This window comes from Ochotona curzoniae, unplaced genomic scaffold (assembly GCF_017591425.1).
Source record: "Ochotona curzoniae isolate NIBS_2020 unplaced genomic scaffold, NIBS_Ocur_1.0 contig_3520, whole genome shotgun sequence".
Taxonomy (NCBI): domain Eukaryota; kingdom Metazoa; phylum Chordata; class Mammalia; order Lagomorpha; family Ochotonidae; genus Ochotona; species Ochotona curzoniae.
Window position 1 is genome coordinate 28,180,882 of NW_024465894.1, and position 20,385 is coordinate 28,201,266.

The 20,385-nt window shown below is 43.5% G+C and overlaps 1 protein-coding gene across 1 annotated transcript in view; it reads left to right on the forward strand.

Annotated features, from left to right (window-relative positions):
- PAK5 (p21 (RAC1) activated kinase 5) overlaps positions 1-20,385 on the forward strand; it is a 235,493-nt gene that overhangs the window by 201,847 nt on the left and 13,261 nt on the right. Inside the window, exons 5-7 of the mRNA XM_040981197.1 lie at positions 3,498-3,989; positions 7,575-7,708; positions 11,586-11,712. Of these exons, the coding sequence (XP_040837131.1) occupies positions 3,498-3,989; positions 7,575-7,708; positions 11,586-11,712 (753 nt within the window). The remainder of the gene's footprint in view (positions 1-3,497; positions 3,990-7,574; positions 7,709-11,585; positions 11,713-20,385) is intronic.

Consider the following 20,385-nt stretch of genomic DNA (forward strand, 5'->3'; position numbering starts at 1 on the left):
GATTATCATGAAAGAGGCAACTTAGAGAGTAGTATGTTTAAATCGTTATAAAGTCCAATAGTCCTATAGGAAGTTGAGGAGATCTCAAAACAGAATAAGGCTTAGCTATTGCTGGAACTGAGCAGAATGTTCTGCTTTGACCAAAGCAGAAATGAAAATGATGAATTATTTGCATAGATGATCAGCTCATTTGCTGTAATGATTGTTCTTTTTGTATTTTGGGCTGATTTCTCTAAACCAAGATTGTTAAACAACGGTGAAAACGAAAACAGAAACTTCATTTTTTTTCTGTCTTCCTCCCCTGGCACTATCATTCATCATTTTCTGGTCCAGTTCTTGCATTTTCCTCCAGGCTGCTCAGACATCTGGGGCCCCACGGAAACAGCCTTATGGGGCCTTGTCTCTGTATTTGCCACCCCCACATTACTGGGCCTCCATGCTGACCATGGGCTATCACCTCCCAAGTCAAGATCAAAACCTGTCTCAGTGAATTTACCAATAGCCCAAGGGCCAAATAACTCTGTCTGAATTTGAACCTACTTCTTTCCTAGTAGCTTTGCTGCCTACTTACATACTCTGCTTCAATCTCCTTATTTGTGTAAAAGAGCAACATAGGATCTGTTGAAGTATCTCACTTGAAGTTTATGTGTATGGACATGAAATCTAAAACATTCATCACATGAAAAACACTCAGAAGACATCAATTTTTGTAAAGATTTTTTTTTCTTATTTGAAAAAATTGGAGAGGAGTGACAGAGGGCTCTTGCATGCAGTGTTTCACTCCCCAGATGTCCACAATGACCAGAGCTGGGCCTATCAAAAGTCAGGACCTAGGAGCTTTCTCTGAGTCTCCCGCGTAGTTGTAGAGGTCCAAGTGTGTTGGCCATCTTCTGCTGCTTCCCCAGGTGCATTGGCAGGAAACTGGATGGGATGGGGTAGCCCCAGGCCTTGAACTGGTACCATCACAGAATGCCAGCATCAAAGGTGTTAAGATATTTTTAACATTCAATATTTTTTTTTCCTGTAAGGCAAAGTTGAAAATGAGCCCCACTTGATCTCATAGGAAAACCCTTGTGCATTACAGTGAGCTGAGAGTACACCATTCCTGAATATATGGCCCATGGAGGGGACAATTGAAGGTGGAATACCAAGGCAGGTACAAAAAACAGGCCTGTACTGTCAGTGAGCCAAGTAGCTGGCACACCCAGGTTTCCTTTTGCTCAAATGAAGAGGCTGATCCTATCTGAAGCTGAGGCTGCATAATTCGTGGGCACAGAGGTCCCTTGGTCCTGGATCACTAAAGTAAAAAAGTTCCATTTTCCTGAGCCTCAGCTGTATTGAGCACAAAACGGGACACGTTGCCCCTGCTGCTGCAGAACCGCTCCAGATTAATTGTTACAGAACCTCTGAACCGAGGTTCACTTAACTGACATAGAAAAAGCTAATCAGTAATACTGAGTGTGGTAAAAGAAAGTAGATATTTCTTGCAAGGTGTGGTGCAAGGAGCCCAGCAGCTATTGTCTAATTGCTGGGCCCTCTAGGAGTTAGGAATGAAGTTTTATAGCTGGAAACTACTGCGAAGAGGCACATGTTCAGTTTGCATCATGATTGGTCAGGGAGCTCATGACATTCCTTTGATTGGTCAGTTGGTCTTGGGGCATAGAAGGTTCTTGGATGCCATAATTACCTTCTAATCCAAACCTAGAATGTCCTTGCCTAGACCTGAAATTCCCCCTCAACAGAGCCTTTTGGGCTGTCCTGACCAACAAGGTTTTATCTACCAGAAGAGAAAATGACTTCCTGAGTCTGGTGATTAGGACTTTGCTAGGGCCAACTCTACCACTCTCTCAGTTCAGTGAATTCCTTCTGATAAAATAAAGGCAAGGAGACCTGAGGCTAAGGCAGGCAGCTAAGAGGCTGTGTCCTGCCTTTACACTGTAGAGGTCCAGTCTCACTGCTTGCTCTCAGGCTGAGGTAAAGAATGAGGCCTGTCATAAAGTGTGGCCCATTGAGATGCATCCTAGCAAACCCTTGGTTCAGTTAAGACCCAACAGAGGGCCATGGTTTGGGCGATGTGGTGGCCTCAGACAAAACCCCAGGCAATTCTCCTTCTAAAGGCCAGCTGTCCATCCGCATTCTCTCCTTGGATATGTTAAAGCACCCGGGGAAGGCTCCCACCTAAGACAGACCGCGAGCTCTCCTTGAATGAGTACACTTCCAGTTTGGTTATGAAAAAAAGTGTCTTGTGACAGTTGCCATTGTCAGCCCTTGCTTTTTGAAAGACAGTAAAAGACAATGTCATCTTTGTTCTCCAAAAAGTAATTTTTAAGATGGCTGCTACCTGCAGACAACTCTGCCTTCTGTCCTCCACTGGAATCTAAGGCACATATTCTATCCTTTATGCCACCTGCCAACTGTCTATACCTACCATACCATGACACATTTAAATAGCAGAAAGTTTAATTTGTAACTGTTGCTAAGGGAATATACTACTGTGATAATTGGGGAGGGGGCAGGAGAGGAGGAGAGGAAAACAGGAAGGGAAGGAAGAAGTGGATACCTGTGAAACAGTTTCAGGGAAAATAACAAAGAAAGGAAGTATGTTCTCTCTGCTCTGCATCTAGGACTGGACCATGGCTCAGCAGCCACCTTGCTCCCTTCTGGCTGGTGCCTGTGCTGGGCAGTGAGGACACCCAAATTTCCTCGTGGTGGGAGGAGTGGAATGACCTGTTCTAAGCCAATGCTGCACAATCCTCGTGGGCACAGAGGGCATTTGCCCTGGTTCATTGAGAACAGTTCTATTTCCCTGAGCTTCAGCTGTATTGTCCACAGAATGGGACCAGTTAATTCCTGCTGTTGCAGAACCCACCCCCTTTGAGTTGGTCCCTTCCAAGGAGTGGAGGCTGGAAGCCACATCTCCTGTCATAGAAAGTGAGCCTCTCACCTCTGCTTCCTCTGCTCTCTTCTCCCTCCTCTTCCACTGTCCCCCACCAGATGCCTCCATGTACCCTTCAAAATCAGACAGAACCGCTCTTGGCTTGAATTTCTTTCAGCACTGGCCAGATTTTCTGGACCCAACACTGAGAAAGGTTGCTCTTAATTGTATTTATGCTTAATTGGTGACAATGTTGAATGTGTTCAAAGCAAAAGCTGCTTAAGGCAGGGAGCTGTGTCCTCCCTCTTGTATACATGTGAATAGATGCTTCATTCCACCTTGAGTATGTGACTGCAGAAGCATGGGAAAGGGCTCCCTCACCCAGTATGTCCCCGAGAGTGCTACCTGAAGATTAATATCCTTTAACAGTGCAAGAAAATTAGGCTCAAACAGCACTAGAAGGAGCTTGGCTGGGTACAGCCAGTACTGTTACTCTCTGGGCATGTCCTTCATCACTCCCTGGTTGCCTTTGTTCTATCGGCTGTGACTTGGCTCACTAGCCAGGGAGCTGTACTGTCAGGTCTAACGAATGAATGATCTCTGTGTCTGTCTGTGTTCCCAGGTGGACTACGATCGAGCACAGATGGTCCTCAGCCCTCCACTGTCAGGGTCCGACACCTATCCCAGAGGCCCCGCCAAACTACCTCAAAGTCAAAGCAAAGTGAGCTATTCCTCCAGCAGCCACCAGTACCCATCTGAGTACCACAAAGCCTCCCTGTACCACCAGCCCTCCCTGCAGACCAGTTCGCAGTACATCTCCACAGCATCTTATCTGAGTTCCCTCAGCATCTCATCCAGTACCTACCCGCCACCCAGCTGGGGTTCCTCCTCAGACCAGCAGCCCACCAGGGTATCCCACGAACAATTTCGAGCTGCCCTGCAGCTGGTGGTCAGCCCAGGAGACCCCCGGGAGTACTTGGACAACTTTATCAAAATCGGGGAAGGGTCTACTGGCATTGTATGCATCGCCACTGAAAAACACACAGGGAAACAAGTTGCGGTTAAGAAAATGGACCTCCGGAAGCAGCAAAGACGAGAGCTGCTTTTTAATGAGGTGAGTGGCATCTCGGGCTCCTCACTTATTTCCCATATTCAGTAGCAATACGTGTACATTGGGAAGCCACTGAAGACAGAAAGGCAAAACTTGCATGGTCTGCATATATCCCTTATATCCCTTCCTGTCTTTTTCTTTGTGTCTAGCCAATTCCCTTTATGAAATACTCAGTGCATATCATCTACTGGAGTCAGTGTTAATCTAGTTTGATTTTCACAGCAACCACAGGAGGAATGAATGTTTTACCACCATTTCAGGTTGAAGGACATCTGTGCTGAGTCACGATTAACCCAGGTGGTGGAGTAGGCTGACTGCTGAGCTGGGGCTTGTATCATAGTCTAGCAGACCCCAAAGCCTCAGGCTACATTTTCTACATGTTTATGGGAATGATCTGTACTGTCATGATACCCAGAGGTGCCATGTTAGCCAATGCTTTCCAACAATTTTCCTGATAAGCAAAGGCCAGTTTATCATTGGCGTATCAATTTTTAGGAGACTTACAATATTTTCTTTGATTAACTATAAACCCTATGAGGGCAGGTGTTTGCCCTAGTAGTTGACATTGATTAAGATGACTATTCCAGGTACCACATGAGAGTACCTGAACTCAATTCCCAGTCTTGCTGCTGCTTCTAGCTTCATGCAAACGCAGGCCCTAGGAGGCAGGTGGCAACTGAGATAGTTGGGTTCCTGCCACCCATACGGAAGACCTGGATGGGGTTCCCAGTCTTTGACTGTGTCACAGACCCTGTCCTGAACATTGCAGGTGCTTGAGGAGTAAGCCAGCAGGTGGGACCCCTTTTGGTCTGTCCCTTTCATAATACCACAGCCAGACATCCCCCAATTTCTTACATTGTTTTAGTACTTTCTTTCTACACTTTTGTCTTCATATATTTCTTTTATTTAGGATAAGGCTAATTCTGTGTATGTCAGTTGGTAACTTTCTGACTTAATGTCATGTTAACAGAATTAACATAAAACGTTGATATATAAGTTCTGTATCTTAGAATACTGGCACATTTTTCATAACAATTCAAAATATTTAATGGCTGGTTAATCTCCTATTCTGTTTATGCATCAAATTCCTTAAACCAATCTCTGACTTATGTTCCCAGTTTTTCCCTTACGTACATTTGCAATGAATGTTGTCACACATAAATTCTTGACTTTATATCAGATCATTTCCATAGGTTTCTAGAAGTAGCGTTTATATAAACATCACTGTAGAGCAATGACATATGGTGTTGATTTTCAAAGTTTGTACCAGTTTGAGCCCTTAGCAGCAGTTCTTGTACGCCCTCAGTAGTGTCAGACTGGGTACTCCCGTATTGTTGGCCTCAGACATGGCTGAATGTCGCTATTCTACTAAGCACTTCTATTATTAGACAGACAGAGTTTCATTTTTAGTTTCTTCATTAAATCATATGTCCTTTACAGTGTTTGGTTAAGCTGGTAAAATTTGTCTTATTAATGTATAAGAGCTCTTGATCTACTGAGGAATTAACCCTTTTCTGTGCATTTCTTATAGGTATTGTTCCCCTGTCTCATTTACCTTTGAAAGTGTCATTTAAAAATGCTAAAGTATTTAGGAAGGAGTGAGAGAATGTTTCAGAAAATGCAAACATTTTGATATATCATCCCCTTAATAATGTGGTGAGAGTCTTAGAGAGTGGACTGGTTGTGTGCTGGTGGGAGATCTATTCTTAAAGGTGGCAAGTCAGGAAATCACCATCTGATAAGATGCCAGTCTCTAGACGAGGGACTACACTCAAGCTCCCGCAACAATCTAGAACTGCTTCAATTCTTTGACCTTAATGATTGTTAGCTTTCTTGTTCTCTCAAAGGTATGTACAAGTTGTTTGACTCATAAATAGACACTTCACAAATGTGCGTGGCTGTGCCTTTGGACCCCACTTCCACACAGGACTGTGCCCTACATTTCACTGAGAGTGCCACCTTCCCAGATTACTACTCCTGATTTCTGGACCTTGTTTTCAAACCACAGAGCCAGAACAGACAGGAAAATATTCTGTAAACAACCCTATACTTAATTCCTTAAAGATGTATTTATTTGTTTGTTTATAAGGTAGAGCAACAGAGAGGGAGGCAAGGAGGAAGAGAGAGAGAGAGAATGAATCGTTCGTCCATTGATTTACTCCCCAAGTGCCTATAACAGCCAGGTCTCCACCTGGCAAAGGCTGGAAGCAGGATCTCCACCCTGGTCTCTCCCATGGGTACAGGGGTCCACGCACTTGAGCCTTCTTTCTTCCACTGCATTCCAAGACCCATAAGCATGAAGCTAGATCAGAAACAAAGCAACCAGGACTCAAACCAATGCTTTGTTATAAAATCAGCACTGAAAATCATTACTCTATCCTCTGCACAGTAATGATGGCCTACGTAATTATAGTATATATGTAGTATATAGTATATAAAACAGTAGCTGGGACAAAGCAAGTAGAGGCAGCCACAGGACAGTAATTCCTGGAAGTTGTCTCCAGCAGGTTAACCTTTTCTTATACCAGCATCACATTTATTGTTACCTTCAGTATATATTATTTGGAGGAGATGTTGAACTTCACAGTTCAGGCACACACATCCCGCAACAGGAGTGGGTTTTGATCCCCATCTCTGGCTGTTTCTGTAGCTTCCTGCCTGGTGTAAGGAGAGGCAGAGGTGATTGTTGAAGTTGTTGGGTTCCTGGCACTCACTTTGGGAACCCAGTGTGTGTTCCAGGCTCCTTGCTTTGGTGCTTGTCTAGCCCATACAATGGGAAGTTCTCTCTTTCTCTCTCTCTTTTTTTTTCTGTTTCTTCTTTCTTTCTCTCTCCCTTAATTCCCTGCAAAATAACTTCCTAAAAATGTTAAACATATATTCTTTGTATTCACTCCTACTCTAGATAACTTCATTCAGTGAATGGGCTGACCACACTCACTCACTGAAAGTGACTACTCTGTGTGTGTGTGTGTGTGTGTGTGTGTGTGTGTGTGTGTGTGTGTGTGTTAGCCAACAGTGGATCATACACAATGTGTTCCATAGGAGATCTTTAGGGATATCTGATTACATTTCCCCCACAGCAGTCCTCTAAACTGCTTCTTGTCCCCAGGGTGGCACACCTGGCTCATAGGCCTATGTGAGGTGCATGAGATTACTTCATCTGGCCCTGCCAAGGCAACCACAGAAGGAACCTGAAATTCAGTAAATCTATAGCGTATTGTTTTTAAGTAGGTAACTTTGTATGGCCATGAATGACGTTCTAAATACCCAGCGATCCTTGACCAAAAAAAAAAGTTTTCCCCGCCCTTTTCTTGCCATGGCTCAACCTGTTTTCGTTTCAATCTCTCTCTCCTTCTAGAATCCCCTTTGCTATCTGTTGGACTCGACATTTTCTCACATATTTATTTTGCTTTCTTTGATTTCAATCATATGCCCTAGTTGCCTTTGGTTTATAGTACATTCCTGAATAAATTCTTCCATGGACAATAGCTCTCAACCAGTTGTACTTACGACGTAGCTGGCCACAAGACAGTAAAAAGCCAGCTTTGCTCTTCAGACATCAAAAGCGTGTCTTTCTCATGCATCCAGGTTGTGATCATGCGGGACTACCACCATGACAATGTGGTCGATATGTACAACAGCTATCTGGTGGGCGATGAGCTCTGGGTGGTCATGGAGTTCCTGGAAGGTGGTGCCTTGACAGACATCGTTACTCACACCAGGTAATTCCCCAACAGATGATGCAAGATGTTTGTTATTCTCCTGTAGGCCAAGGCCCCATTGACTATCTCTGTGAACTTTGTACAACACGTAAGCCCTGTGGAGTCCGGGACCCTGGCTACCTTTCCCCCTGTATTGCCTAGAGTATCTGTTGTAACACACGAATGTAAGAACATGGGTGCTCCATTCATCTGTTTCTTCAGTTACCATTTTCCATGCTTTCTGAAGACCATTAATAGCCATTAAGATCAGTGAACTTTTGAAAATAATAATGTTGCAGTGACAAATAATATAATGTCCTTCACCAACATGGATTTCTGAGAACCAAATTTTGTTCTCTGAAGTTGATATGCCTTTGTTATGTGATAAAACCAGCATGGCTAGCTGGGAAAACAAGAGGCAGGCTACTTTGTAGATCAATCAAAATTTTATGTCAGGATAACACATCTACATGGAATAGGGAAATTCTCTAGTTATGTTTCGAATAGTCTTGCAAGTCCCAGTGGTAATTGCCAGCTTATGGAATGAGCTCCTTGCCTCCCTTATATGTCAGTTCCAGTCATAACAAAGTGTTAATTGAAAAGCTTTTATCTACCAGCCTTTTGCATAAGTATTGAAGCTACTGAAGAGACAAAAGAATAAGTTTCAGATCTATCTCTTCAGAGAAGTCTCAGCAAAGGAAATACATTATAAACCATATTTCATATGGTTCTGAGAGACAAACAGGACTTCACTAAGAAGTAAATTAAAACGGCATTGAAGGCAGAAGATAGAATATTTGCGAAGATAGCAGCTCTCATTTCAAAATGCAGATGAACCAACATAGATCTTACTAATATGTAGGTCATAGTTTACCAAGGACAGTGTAATATTCCATGTCTAACAAGCTGTCAGAAGATGCCGGTGCTGCTGGCTATTGGCCACACAGCCAACATTCTAAGGAACAGAGATACAATGCAGCATTTGGAAAACTTCAAGTTGTGTGGTGCTAGTGAGTTAGATGAACAAAAAAAAATTAAAAAGATGTGTAATAATAATTTTAAAAAGTAAATAAAGACCAGTGAGGAGAGGCAGCAGATGTTAGCTGATGTCACTGAAAAGGCCCCCCAAACAAAGGTGGATCCAAGTAAATGGCCACAAGTAGAAGGAAGATATCAAGGAAGTGTTACGAATGGGGCTGAGGGGAGAAGGTGCAATTATTTCACACTAAAGCCTATGCAGCCCTCAGTGTATCATAAACTCACAAATCAAGAGACATGAGAGCAGACATAGCATGTGTCACCAGCATTTCAACTGGCACTGAAGACCAGGCTCACCAACAAAATGCATATATTCCCCTTAATTTATAGAAACAGATATACTGGAGCAATCCAAGAAAAAGACAACCAGGATATATTAAGCAATTGACTTTTAAAAGTCAAGATAGAGGGTTTCTGAGGAGCTTTTAAGGCTCCCCATAGCTGAGATTTTTGTCCATGTTCTCTTTTGTGCTTATTTTATATCTGTGGAAGCCACTTGACCCTGTAAACGTTCAGATTGTTAGATGAGGAATTGGTAGCATTGGCCATACGTTAAAAGTGACTTTTCAGTTAGGGATTAGGAGTCAGAGTTGATTAATTTGTATTGGTTGACCTACAGAGAATCTTTACTTCTGCTGCAAATATTTCAAATCTCACAAAATCCAAAATAAGTGAACTTCAGAAAAACTAAAAGAGTCTTGATCCTGAATTTCTTTTGAGATGTCTTTGAGATAGAACCTTCTGTTGGGAAGCATTGCTTCTGAAGGGTGTGCCTTGGGCACGTGTGGAAATTGTCATCTGAAAACAAACCAGTGCAGTGACCATGCCCTCACCATCAAGCCTCTAACGGCAAGGAAGTCACTGCTTTCTTTTTGGTTTTAGACAAAAGCCTTTCTTCTCCCCTGCCTTTATGTGAGATTGATTTGCTGCTGCAAAACCCTCTTTGAAGAGAAGGCTGTGTTCCTTCACACTCATCAGCTTTTATCTTCAGTGCTGTCACATCTCTTGGTACCTTCCCTTTGAATTGCAGCATTACCCGACCAGGAAGGAAACTGGAACTCATACATTCCACACTAGCCACTTCTTTGTGCTGCTAAGTGAAGCCCTACCTAGTATCATTGGCATTTCCCAGAGTGATCTTCGCATTTACATCCTCTGTTTCCCCTTGTGATCTCCCCTGTTCTATGTGGAGTTTGTTATTATTGAGTTGTTTTCAAAGCATGGCTTGATATATCCCTCTGTGCTAAGGAGGAAGTTTTGCACATAAATTATTTCAGATAATTCCTGACTGACTCATTTGGAGGCTAGTGAGTGACCCCCGTTATCCTAGATGCCTCAGTGGCTGAAATACTTAATTCATTTTTTAAAATCCATTGTTTTGAGTGGCAGGGACCATGTAGGACAGTGGTAAAGGTTAAAGACGCATAGGTTCTAATCTAAAACTGAGGTAAGGCATGAGTCATGACCTGGACACTTTTCTGCTTGTCTAACTGTGGTCCAATACCTGACCTCCACCTGCCCCTCTGAAATACAAAACACCTGCCTCACAGGGGTACAACCTTGAAAAGTGGGAACGCATGCCCAGGGCTGTGCTTGCTGCAGATCTCCAAGTGCCCATTTCTTGGAATACCATTCTCATTTAGCCACTTCTCAGATCCAGCTTTGTTCTAACTGAAGGCACGTAGAGCTGCCTGATCCTCTACTTTCTGCAGGAGGAAGTTTGAGGGTGGATAGAATATAAGTGAAGGCCAAGAGTAGAAGCATGAAGATCCAGTGACCAGGACTGGCATCCTGGCACAGTAAATTAAGTCACCACTTACAACACTGGTATCCCATGTTCCTGGGAACACAGTGAAAATACATGGGCCAAATCCTTGAATCCCTGCCCCTATATGAGTCATTCAGATGGACTTCCATGCTTCTGGCTTTGGCCTAGACCAGACCCAACATCACCATTTGGGGAGTGAACCACAGTAGGTGGAAGATTCTCATTCTCTCTCTCTCTCTCTCTCTCTCTCTCCCTCCCTCCCTCCCTCTCTCTGTCTCTCTCTCTCTCCCTACCTCCCTCTCTTCCTTCCTCCCTCTCTCTCTTCTTCCCTGCCTCCCTTCCTCCCTCTCTTTCTTTCTCCCTGTCTCTCTCCCCCTTCCTTTCTCTCTCCCCCTCTCTTCTTTCTCTCTCCCTCTCTCTCCTTTTTCCTCTCCCCCTCTCTTCTTTCTCTCCCCCTCTCTCTCCTTTTTTCTCTTTCCTCCTCTCTCTTCTTTCTCTCTCTCTCCCTCTCTCTGTTTCTCTCAGTTCCTCTGTCTCCCTCTTTTCCTTCCCCTCCCTGCCTCCTTCCCCCTTCCCTCTCTTCCTCTCCCCCTCTCTCTGTAACACTGCTTATCAAATAAGAAAGATCCAATGGCGACCTTACCTGAGTTCAGCTTCTAAGAGAATTAAGACTTTTCCCATTTCTAAGATGAAGAAAAAGAGACCAAAAGAAGGAAAAGGACTTGTTCAAGATCACACCTGCTATTTTGACTTGCTTATTCACTGTGTTTTCTCAGTCTGCTGATGCTTAAGTGATTATCTTTAAGAGTCCATGGACACAGATTTGTATTAATGATGCCAAAGCCAACAGGTGGTGATCTCTTTCACCTGAGTTAAACTGGACCCCTGTGCATCCTCAGTGTCAAGCCTTATGTTCTAGAGCAAGATCCATATATATGTATATGTATATATGTATATATCTATATATATTTCCCAGGTATAGGACTGGAGAGCATGGAACAGTACACCAGAACCCCACAAACCTGCCCCTCTTGAACATTTGCACAATGTTTTTAAACCTGACTTAGATTTTGCCTGCTATTTTCTTTCTAGAATGAATGAAGAGCAGATAGCTACTGTCTGCCTGTCAGTTCTAAGAGCCCTTTCATACCTTCACAACCAGGGGGTGATTCACAGAGACATAAAGAGTGACTCCATCCTCCTGACCAGCGATGGCCGGGTAAGTGTCATGTTGAGCCCCCTCCACATTACTCGTCACTCCATTTGTCATGGTCATTATTCTCTTGAGAACATTGTCTCCTCCTTTTAATTTCACTTAGTCACAAAACTCACCACTCTCGCCTAGAAGGCTTTCCAAAAGGAAATTGCCAACCCTTCGTCTGTGTCATCCTGTTAGTCAGAATTGTCTGTGACCCACATTTGGTGGATAATTTGCCTTGTTGACAGTAAGAACAAAAGTGATGGAAACTGGGATTCTCTCTCTCTCCCTCTCTCTCTCTCTCTCTTTTTCTCTCTGTCTGTCTGTCTCTTCCACACTGCACTTTCTGGTGATAGAGAACTGGCTCTTCTGGGTCTTTGTCCACCCTTGTTCTGTGAGTTTGCAGGACTATAGCGTCTCTCAGATCCCCTTCTTTTAGGTAATATGAGGAAAGTCTGATAGGTGAACAGTTTAAAAAATATATTGACAGCTGTAGATAAATCACAATCTTGCACAGGGGTTAGGACAATCATGTGTAAGGGAACACCACTGTTAGTAACCATACTCAAAGAGGTAAGTTGGGAAACCGGCTACAGGAATCTAGACGCAGGAATTGCCTGGTGGAGTCTTTGTTCTTCAGTGGAGACATCAGAGAGAACATGCAAGATGAAGGAACATATCTCCCAACCTCTGTTCTTTTCTTCCAATCTCCAATGAGGGACCTCCATTGGTTGAAACCAGCCAGGGGCTATGAAATGAAGTAAAAATTAGTTGGCTTGGCAAGGCTTGGAAACCAAGAAGGAGAACTGGCCTGGAAGGACAAACAGAAGATACTCATCACTCTAGTCTGTCTCCTGGCCCAGAGCTGTACACGTTACATTGCTGCAACTTTCTTGAGGGATTCTGATGAAACTCATCAGGCACTCTTGGGTACGGAACACAGAATGCAGTAGCAAAGGGTGGGAGATTGACCAAGCAGGTGGACTACCCACATTGCATATGGGAATGCTCAGCGCTGGTTCCCATGTTCTGTTTTCTACTAACATAGACTCAGTGACTCAAGTAATTGGGTCTCACCTACCCATGTGGGTGACCTATGTTTCCTGGCTCTGACTTCAGTCTTAACCAATCCCAGCAGCTGCAGTGGTAGTAAAGGGAATCGGTGACTGGGAGCTTTCTCTCTCTTTCACACTCTTTCTTTTGCTCTTGTTCTGCCTCTCAAAGGGGAAAACATCATCCATGGGAGTAATGAGTTAACATTCCAAGGAAGGTTCAATTAGCTGGAAGAGTTATACCATAGAATTTTTACCATTAGGCTGTTTTATCCCTCGCCTCCGCCAGGAATTCCTACCAGGAGTAGTGGCCCTGGGAGGAATGGATCAACCACTGTGTTGGTGTGCTTTTACAACCTAGCCATATGGCAATATCCATATTAATTCAAAGTTTGCTCAGGAAAGATCAACAGGATGACAGGAGAAACTGCCCAAACACTTTGACTTTTCTTGCTTTAAAAATTGTATAGATTTTATTGTGGGAAATTCAATTAATTCAGCAAAGCATAGAGGATATAATAAAAATTACATATAACCCTGTTACCTGTTTATCTCATTTCCCCCTGCACACACACACACACACACACAGAGTTTTTAAACATGGGATTTTGTTTAATTGGTAATTTTCAAGTCGTGACTTTTTCATTGCCCTGATAGAAACTTTTTTAAAAGGAGAAGTCCAGAGCATGTATCACATTGTAAGCCACTCATTGCTTAGTGGCTATTAAAATAAGAATTTATTTGCTACGTATCTGTGAGTCAGGATTTGGGTGGATTTCAGCTGGAACATTTCATTTCTATTCCACAGAGTGACAGCTGAGCTCAGTCTTGCATTTGTGATCAGCCTACCTTTGTTAACCTCACTGGCGTGACCATTGACTGGCCCTCAGCAGGGACAGTCACTGGGCTGAGTTTCACCCATTTTCTAGCAGGGTAGCCCCTGCTTATTCACTGAAGTTCCTGTGATGGGGTTTGCAAGAGAGGCAAGGTATGATGAGCAATCCTTTCAATCCCTCTATTCAAATCACATCTGCGAAAACAGTCACATCATCTAGGCAATACCCTACGTGAGGGCTAAGGAGAGAGGCTTCAGCTGTGGATCAGGGACAATGCAGAGTTGCATGATGAAGGGAAGTGACTACAGAGAGGAAAGGTACATGTCTGTGTTTTCTCCTGTCATCCATGGAGCGGGAGAGCTATGGGAAAAGATAAGCCTCCCCTCTTGGTCTGACTCACAAGTAGGTAAAGCCCTGCAGTGTCAGAAGATGCTGTACGAAGCCGTGAACTGGTTCTGGATGAAGGCTCTGGAGAGAGGTACTCAGAGAGAAAACGGAGCCACGAGGCTGCGAACTAGATTCCCTTTCTCTTTCTGCAGACTGCTGGTTCAGGCTTCCGAGCTGTGAATACCTCAGATCCTTTGTTGAACTGAGACTTGAGACTGAACAAAGCAGAATCATTTCCTGCATTGAGGGTTTCTTGGGGAAGGGAAATGTAATGACAAGCAGATAAGTGAACTAAATTGTTATGAGACAAGCTTCAATGAGGTGTCAGTTTTCAGGATGGCTGTGTGGTATAGCTTTAAAATGCTGCCTGCAATGCCCACATCCCATATTGAAATGCCCAGGTTCTGGTCCCTACTCCACCTCTGAGTCCAGCTTCCTATGAGGCAGCCGGTGCTGGCTCAGATCCTTGGGTCCCTGAAGTGCATCTGGAAAGCCTTGACTGCTGTTGACATTTGGAAAGCAAATCAAAGTAAAGCTCTCTACCTGTCTCTCTCTTCCTTTCAAGGAAAATAAAAATAGATATGATTTAAAAAAATTTTTTTTCCAGTGGTAATTTATGTGGAACATGGAAGCTGTAGAGTGATGAGGTAGGACTATTTAATACAGCGTGGCCAGAGGTATTAGCAGAAATGAGGGAGGAGTTGACTGTAGCTGTCAGCAACAGGAGGGTTCCAGGCAGTGTACTCCAGACATAATGACTGGATCTTGTGTTTCCTGGACATGTTTCCCAAAGCGTGCACACAAGCATTTCAGAATATGTTGACTCCAATGGGCCACTTCAGTTTTTATAAAGAAACAAAACTTTGTTTTAATAGAAAGAGAGCAGAGGAGGAGTGTGGCTTACTCCAGGGAAGATGGGAAGATGCTGGGAATACATTTTTGTGCTCCTCTGTTAAAACATAGAATTTTACTCATGAAATGGGGGTGAGTTTTTGAATTGACTATTACTGTTACAAGAAAGCAACTCAACGTGGACAGTCTTAAGTCATTTGAGCGTTGCACCACAGGGATCAGAGAGTTGGCTAGGCTCAGGGCTGCTGTGACTCATGGTTAGAAGATGCCTGTGGCTGAACTCATTCAAAAGTCTTCCTCCCCCATGTCAGGAAGGAGGCTGCTGAGGGCTCTGAGATCGGCTAGGGCTGTTAGCTGCAATACCTAGAAGATGGGCTCTCTGTGTGGCCTGTCTCCTCCCATATGGTGGCCAGGTTCCAGGAGTAAGTCACAAGAAGATTAGGTAAAGCTGCCTCTCATTGATTTCCATTTTTTAAATGCTCTGATTTGATTCCCAGGAAGTCTTGTTAGTAAATGACATGTTTGAAGTAGAAACCCTTTTAGTCCACAGCCAACCTGGTAGTTTGTGTCAAGCCTGAACAATATTATAGTATTACATTATTATAATATATGTATATATATATAATATATATAGTATTATATGAAATGAATCAACTTATTTCCATTTATGTTTGAGAAAACATATATGCTTGTACAGGGACAAATGTGTGTGCACACACACATACACACACATACACACACACACACGCACACACCAACACAAATACACAGTGTCCTATTGAGTTGGGGTCAAATGTGATTTGTTAAAAATAAATCTCTCAAAGAAATCATTCTGAGTGGGAAATAAAGGCCATTCAAGAAAGTCTTCCTATTGTGGGGCTGGTGCTGTGTTGGGCATCTGACTAAGTTGCCAATTAGCATCCCATATCCAGGTAAAGTCCCAGGTACTATGCTGCCAATCCAGTTCCCTGCTGATTGGCCTAGGAAAGGCCATGTTGGCCCAGGTACCTGAGCCCTTGCTAACCACCTGGGAGACCCAGATGTAGCTCTTGGCTGCAGTCTAGATCAGCCCTAGCTGACATAGCCCTTTGCAGAGTACACCAGCAGATGGTAGACCTTTCAGCCCTCTCTCTCTCTCTCTCTCTCTCTCTCTCTCTCCTTTCCCCTCTCCCCATCTCCTCTGTTTCCGTATTATCTCCTCTCTTTCTCCCTCTTTCCCTCTTTCCCTCTCTCGCTTTTTCTCCCTCTTCTCTTACTTCCTTTCTGTCACCCCATGGCTTTCATATAAAATAAATTCATCTTTAAAAGTACACATATTGTAAGGGATATTATGAGGGAGTGACAAACCTTTGATTTTAAAATAGTTTTAAGTTAACAACAAAAATTGAGATAGTACAAAGTGTCCAACTGTATAATTTGGTTGTAGCGGTGACTGCAAGGCAACATGCCTTCAGACAATTGCATCTACACACTGCACATACAAAGGAACTCATGTCTAACTCTTGAAATCCATTTAAGCTGCATGGTTTATACCAACATCAATTTCTATATGTTGATATTGCACTTCAGCCATGTAAGCCATTAGCATTAGAGAGTAAAATGCATATTTGCTGATTCCTGTGAGTTCATTGTTAATTCAAAATAGAATGCTAAGTAACATTAGAGTAAATTATATAAATTTGAAAGAATGAGTACTTTCTGGGCTTTTAAAAGACTAGAGAGAAATTGTTTTCAGTCAGCTGTAAGTCAGTTGCTCACTAATTATCCATGGAATTCAGTACTGAGTGGAATCCACTAGAATGTGACCTTGGCCCCAGACTTGAACTTGAGAGATGAAACAAGGGGGCCAATGGATAGTAAATAACTTTCATCAAATTCCTTGATTGAAATGAAATTCAGACCCAAGACCTACTAAACCTAGCAAATCTATTGAAAAGTAGATTGATACAGGTGGCCATTCTGATCTCACTTTTTTTTTTTTAAAGATTTATTTTTATTATTTTTTATTGGAAAGGCGGATATACAGAGAGGAGAGACAGAGAGGAAGATCCTCCATCCGATGATTCACTCCCCAAGTGAGCCGCAACGGGCCGATACTATGCCGATCCGAAGCCAGGAGCCTCTTCCGGGTCTCCCACGCGGGTGCAGGTTCCCAAAGCTTTGGGCCGTCCTCAACTGCTTTCCCAGGCCACAGGCAGGGAGCTGGAAGGGAAGCGGGGCTGCCGGGATTAGAACCGGCGCCCATATGGGATCCCGGGCGTGCAAGGCGAGGACTTAACCACTTGCGCCACCGCGCCGGGCCCCTGATCTCACTTTTTTATAATACAAATAAAACTTGTGAGATTTCACATAAAATGTCAGAAATCTGCTTTCTTTAAAATGCATGCGTACACACATACACACACACACACACACACACACACACACACACACACACACTCTGCCACGTATCCAGCAACACCATCCCTGAAAGCACCTGTGGAAGTAATGGGAGATCAACAGTTCCATAGTAGATGTTGCTGGTGCCACACACGCATCTCACTGAAGCTTCCCATGTCAGTTTCACTGGGCCCACCTGCAAATGCCAGCAGCCACACTCCAACTCAGGTTTCTCTGGTCACTGAAATGCCAGAGAATTACAATTCAGCTTCCTCAGAGGCAGGCCTGTGACACCTGTGACACACATTGTGATTTGGCATGTGAGAGTGTAAACACCCCAGTCCCCTCTCCCTCAGATGCAATAGCTGCAAGGCACATGTTCTGGTCCTCCGGACTTCTCAGCTGGGCTAAACTCTAGTTACCCACAATCACAACCTTCTTGGGACAAGAAGCCTTCATTGGCTACCCTGGTCTCCTTTTCATACTTCCCCACTTCACTGCTTGTACTCCAAAATAAACAACTTGCACCCAGTCTTTCCTTAACGTGTGTTTATGGCAGGAAGAGGTAGGTGATGAGCAAATTAACAGAATGCCAAGGGACAAGATAATATGCCTGTACCCTCTGTCCCTCAGAATTTGATGTGCCACCTGCACTTTTCTGCACTCTGTTGAAAACCATTATCTCTTACTGATACTTACTTCTAGTGTTCTGTTGTCTTGATGTGACCTGTTAAATTATTTGATATTATTTGGCTGATTTCCTTAGGCATTTGAGTTTTGTTAACTCTCAAATAACTAGAATTTTTCAAGAACCTGAAGACTATCTCCCAGAAGCTGAGCTTTCGGAATTGAGCATGTTAACTTTCCTAAGTTTACTCTGCTCCCCTAGCCCCTGATAGACCGCCAGACCTCTGTTAATCCCCCCAGTCCTGGCTGCTTCACAGAGCTGACTTTCTAGCACAGGAAGCACAGCATGGAAAGTCAGGAGACCCAGGGTTTATGTATCGCCAGTCAGCCTTGAGCAAGTGCCTACACCCTCTACAGTCTGCCAGATGTCAGGGGCTGGCTATGGTCAGGGTTAGCCTGTGTGATGCTCCACTTGGACTATAGGATTTGGGAGCCAAGGAAGTGGGGGCTAAGGTGAAATTGGAGCACCATCATCTTTCAGGCCCCTTGAATTCCCTCTCCCAGTTCCTCAGTCTCCGGGTCACTAGTCTTCTTAAAGCCGAAGTTCTCAATCTTTTATGACCATCAGAATCCACTGGCAAACTTGGCAAGAGACAGTTTTCTGGACCACACTCTTGGTGATTCTGATTCAGCCAGAATAGGCGGTGCTTAGTAAAATCTGAGGAAATTCTATGGCTACACACTCAGGTGTCTTTGCATTATAGGAAGTACCCAGCTGTCTGTCTGTCTCTCTCTCTCTCTCTCTCTCTCTCTCTCTCTCTCTCTCTCTCTCTCTCTCACACACACACACACTGTCATCTTTTTCCTTAGCCCATACCTGAGCAGGCATAATTCTTTAATTCTTTGGATTGTATACATTTAATAGAGCAAGGGCATTTGCATTCCAGTTTTAAACAGGATGCTACCTTGTGGATCAACTTCCTTTGTTTCAACCTCTTCTCCTTCCCTTCTGTAAAATCTGAATTCCTGCCTAGAATACCTTAAAGATGGATTTATTCTCAGGTTTAAGTGGCAGCTTTTTCTGATCTCTAAACACCAGGGTGTGTGTGTGTGTGTGTGCGCGTGCGCGGCCCTCACTGTTACACACCACAGCTTCTGCTTTTTAGGCTGAGCAGTGTACTACCTGCAATTCTCTTAGCCCCATCTAAGACAAGAGTGAATTCCTAAGCAGCCACATTATGCAATTCTATGTAAAATGAGGCTCAGCTTGTATTCTGGGTGCTCTGCTTGTGAAATGTGCCCATGATGCTTTATTATGCTCATTACTTGAGTTCTCATTATCTACTTGCAGATTTATTTGGACAAACGTTGTGCACAATTATGTTCTTTTGGAAAATTATCTCTTTTATGTACTTGGATGAGTAAAAATCATGCAGAAGCACTTACACTCCTACCACAGAGAAACAGGCCTAGCTTCCAAGTGTCGAGTTTCAAATTCTCATCTTACATTTTGTGCAGGAGATAGTTACCAGCATGCCAGGTTTGGAAGCATTTGGCTCTTTTTCATGTTCACAAAGGACAAACCCACACTAAATGTTGAAATGTGAAACTACCAATGCCAAAATGCTCTTATGAGCATTTGAGTTTCTTGTATTTACAGGAGTGCACAACTTATCAGCATGGTTGTTCCTCCAGTTATCAATGTGCTAGACTCCTTTAAAGAAAAGACACAACTACTGCCCATCAATTATCAGTGTCACAGGGCTGCCTTCTTCAGTGCACATGGGAAATTCTATTATCTGTATCCTTGCTGGATGATGTTTGATATGCCAGAGCAACTGAGAAAAATCGCCCTACAGTCTTTACTGAGCCCGGTCCTCCTGCTGCTGACTTGAATGGACTGATGATCCACCTGAAGCTTTCAGACTCTTCCCATCGTCATCATTCCCCGTAGTTTCCTTCATTCACTAAAACCATTCCTAGGAACCAAGAGGCATCCTGGAAAGTGCGATTTCTAATGCTATAAACAAAGAAATCCAAAGCCAATTGGAAGTAATTAAGTCATCCAATGCTTCGTAGTCTACTTGGGAGTTTTCACTCAAGCTTCTTTCTGTATATTCAGTACCAAACAGGAACCACATCCTACTTCTTGATTTATCTCTTCCATCTGCAAATTCAAGAAAATTTAGCATGCTTTCAATCTTGGGCTGTTTTCTGATGTTGACTTTGTCTGTCTGGCTAGAGAAGGCATTCCCTGGGGAAGAAGCTCTATTTTCTGGTTGCAGAGATTGTGCCTTGGAGGTGGGCAAACAGTGGATAAGCACATACCAGGAGTTTGCTACCAGCTTCCATGATTGTGTGTGATTGAAGACACATTGGGGCTTTTTATTTTAGAAACCATCATTGATATATTGAAGATAATTACGACTGCCTTAAGTAGTGAGATCCTGGTCCATCCTACCTCATGGGAATTCTGTCTTCAATGTGCCTCAGTCATCTATCTGCAGCATCTACTTGTAACCTATTCTTTCAGTCTGTAACCTTTCCCGGGACAGATCACT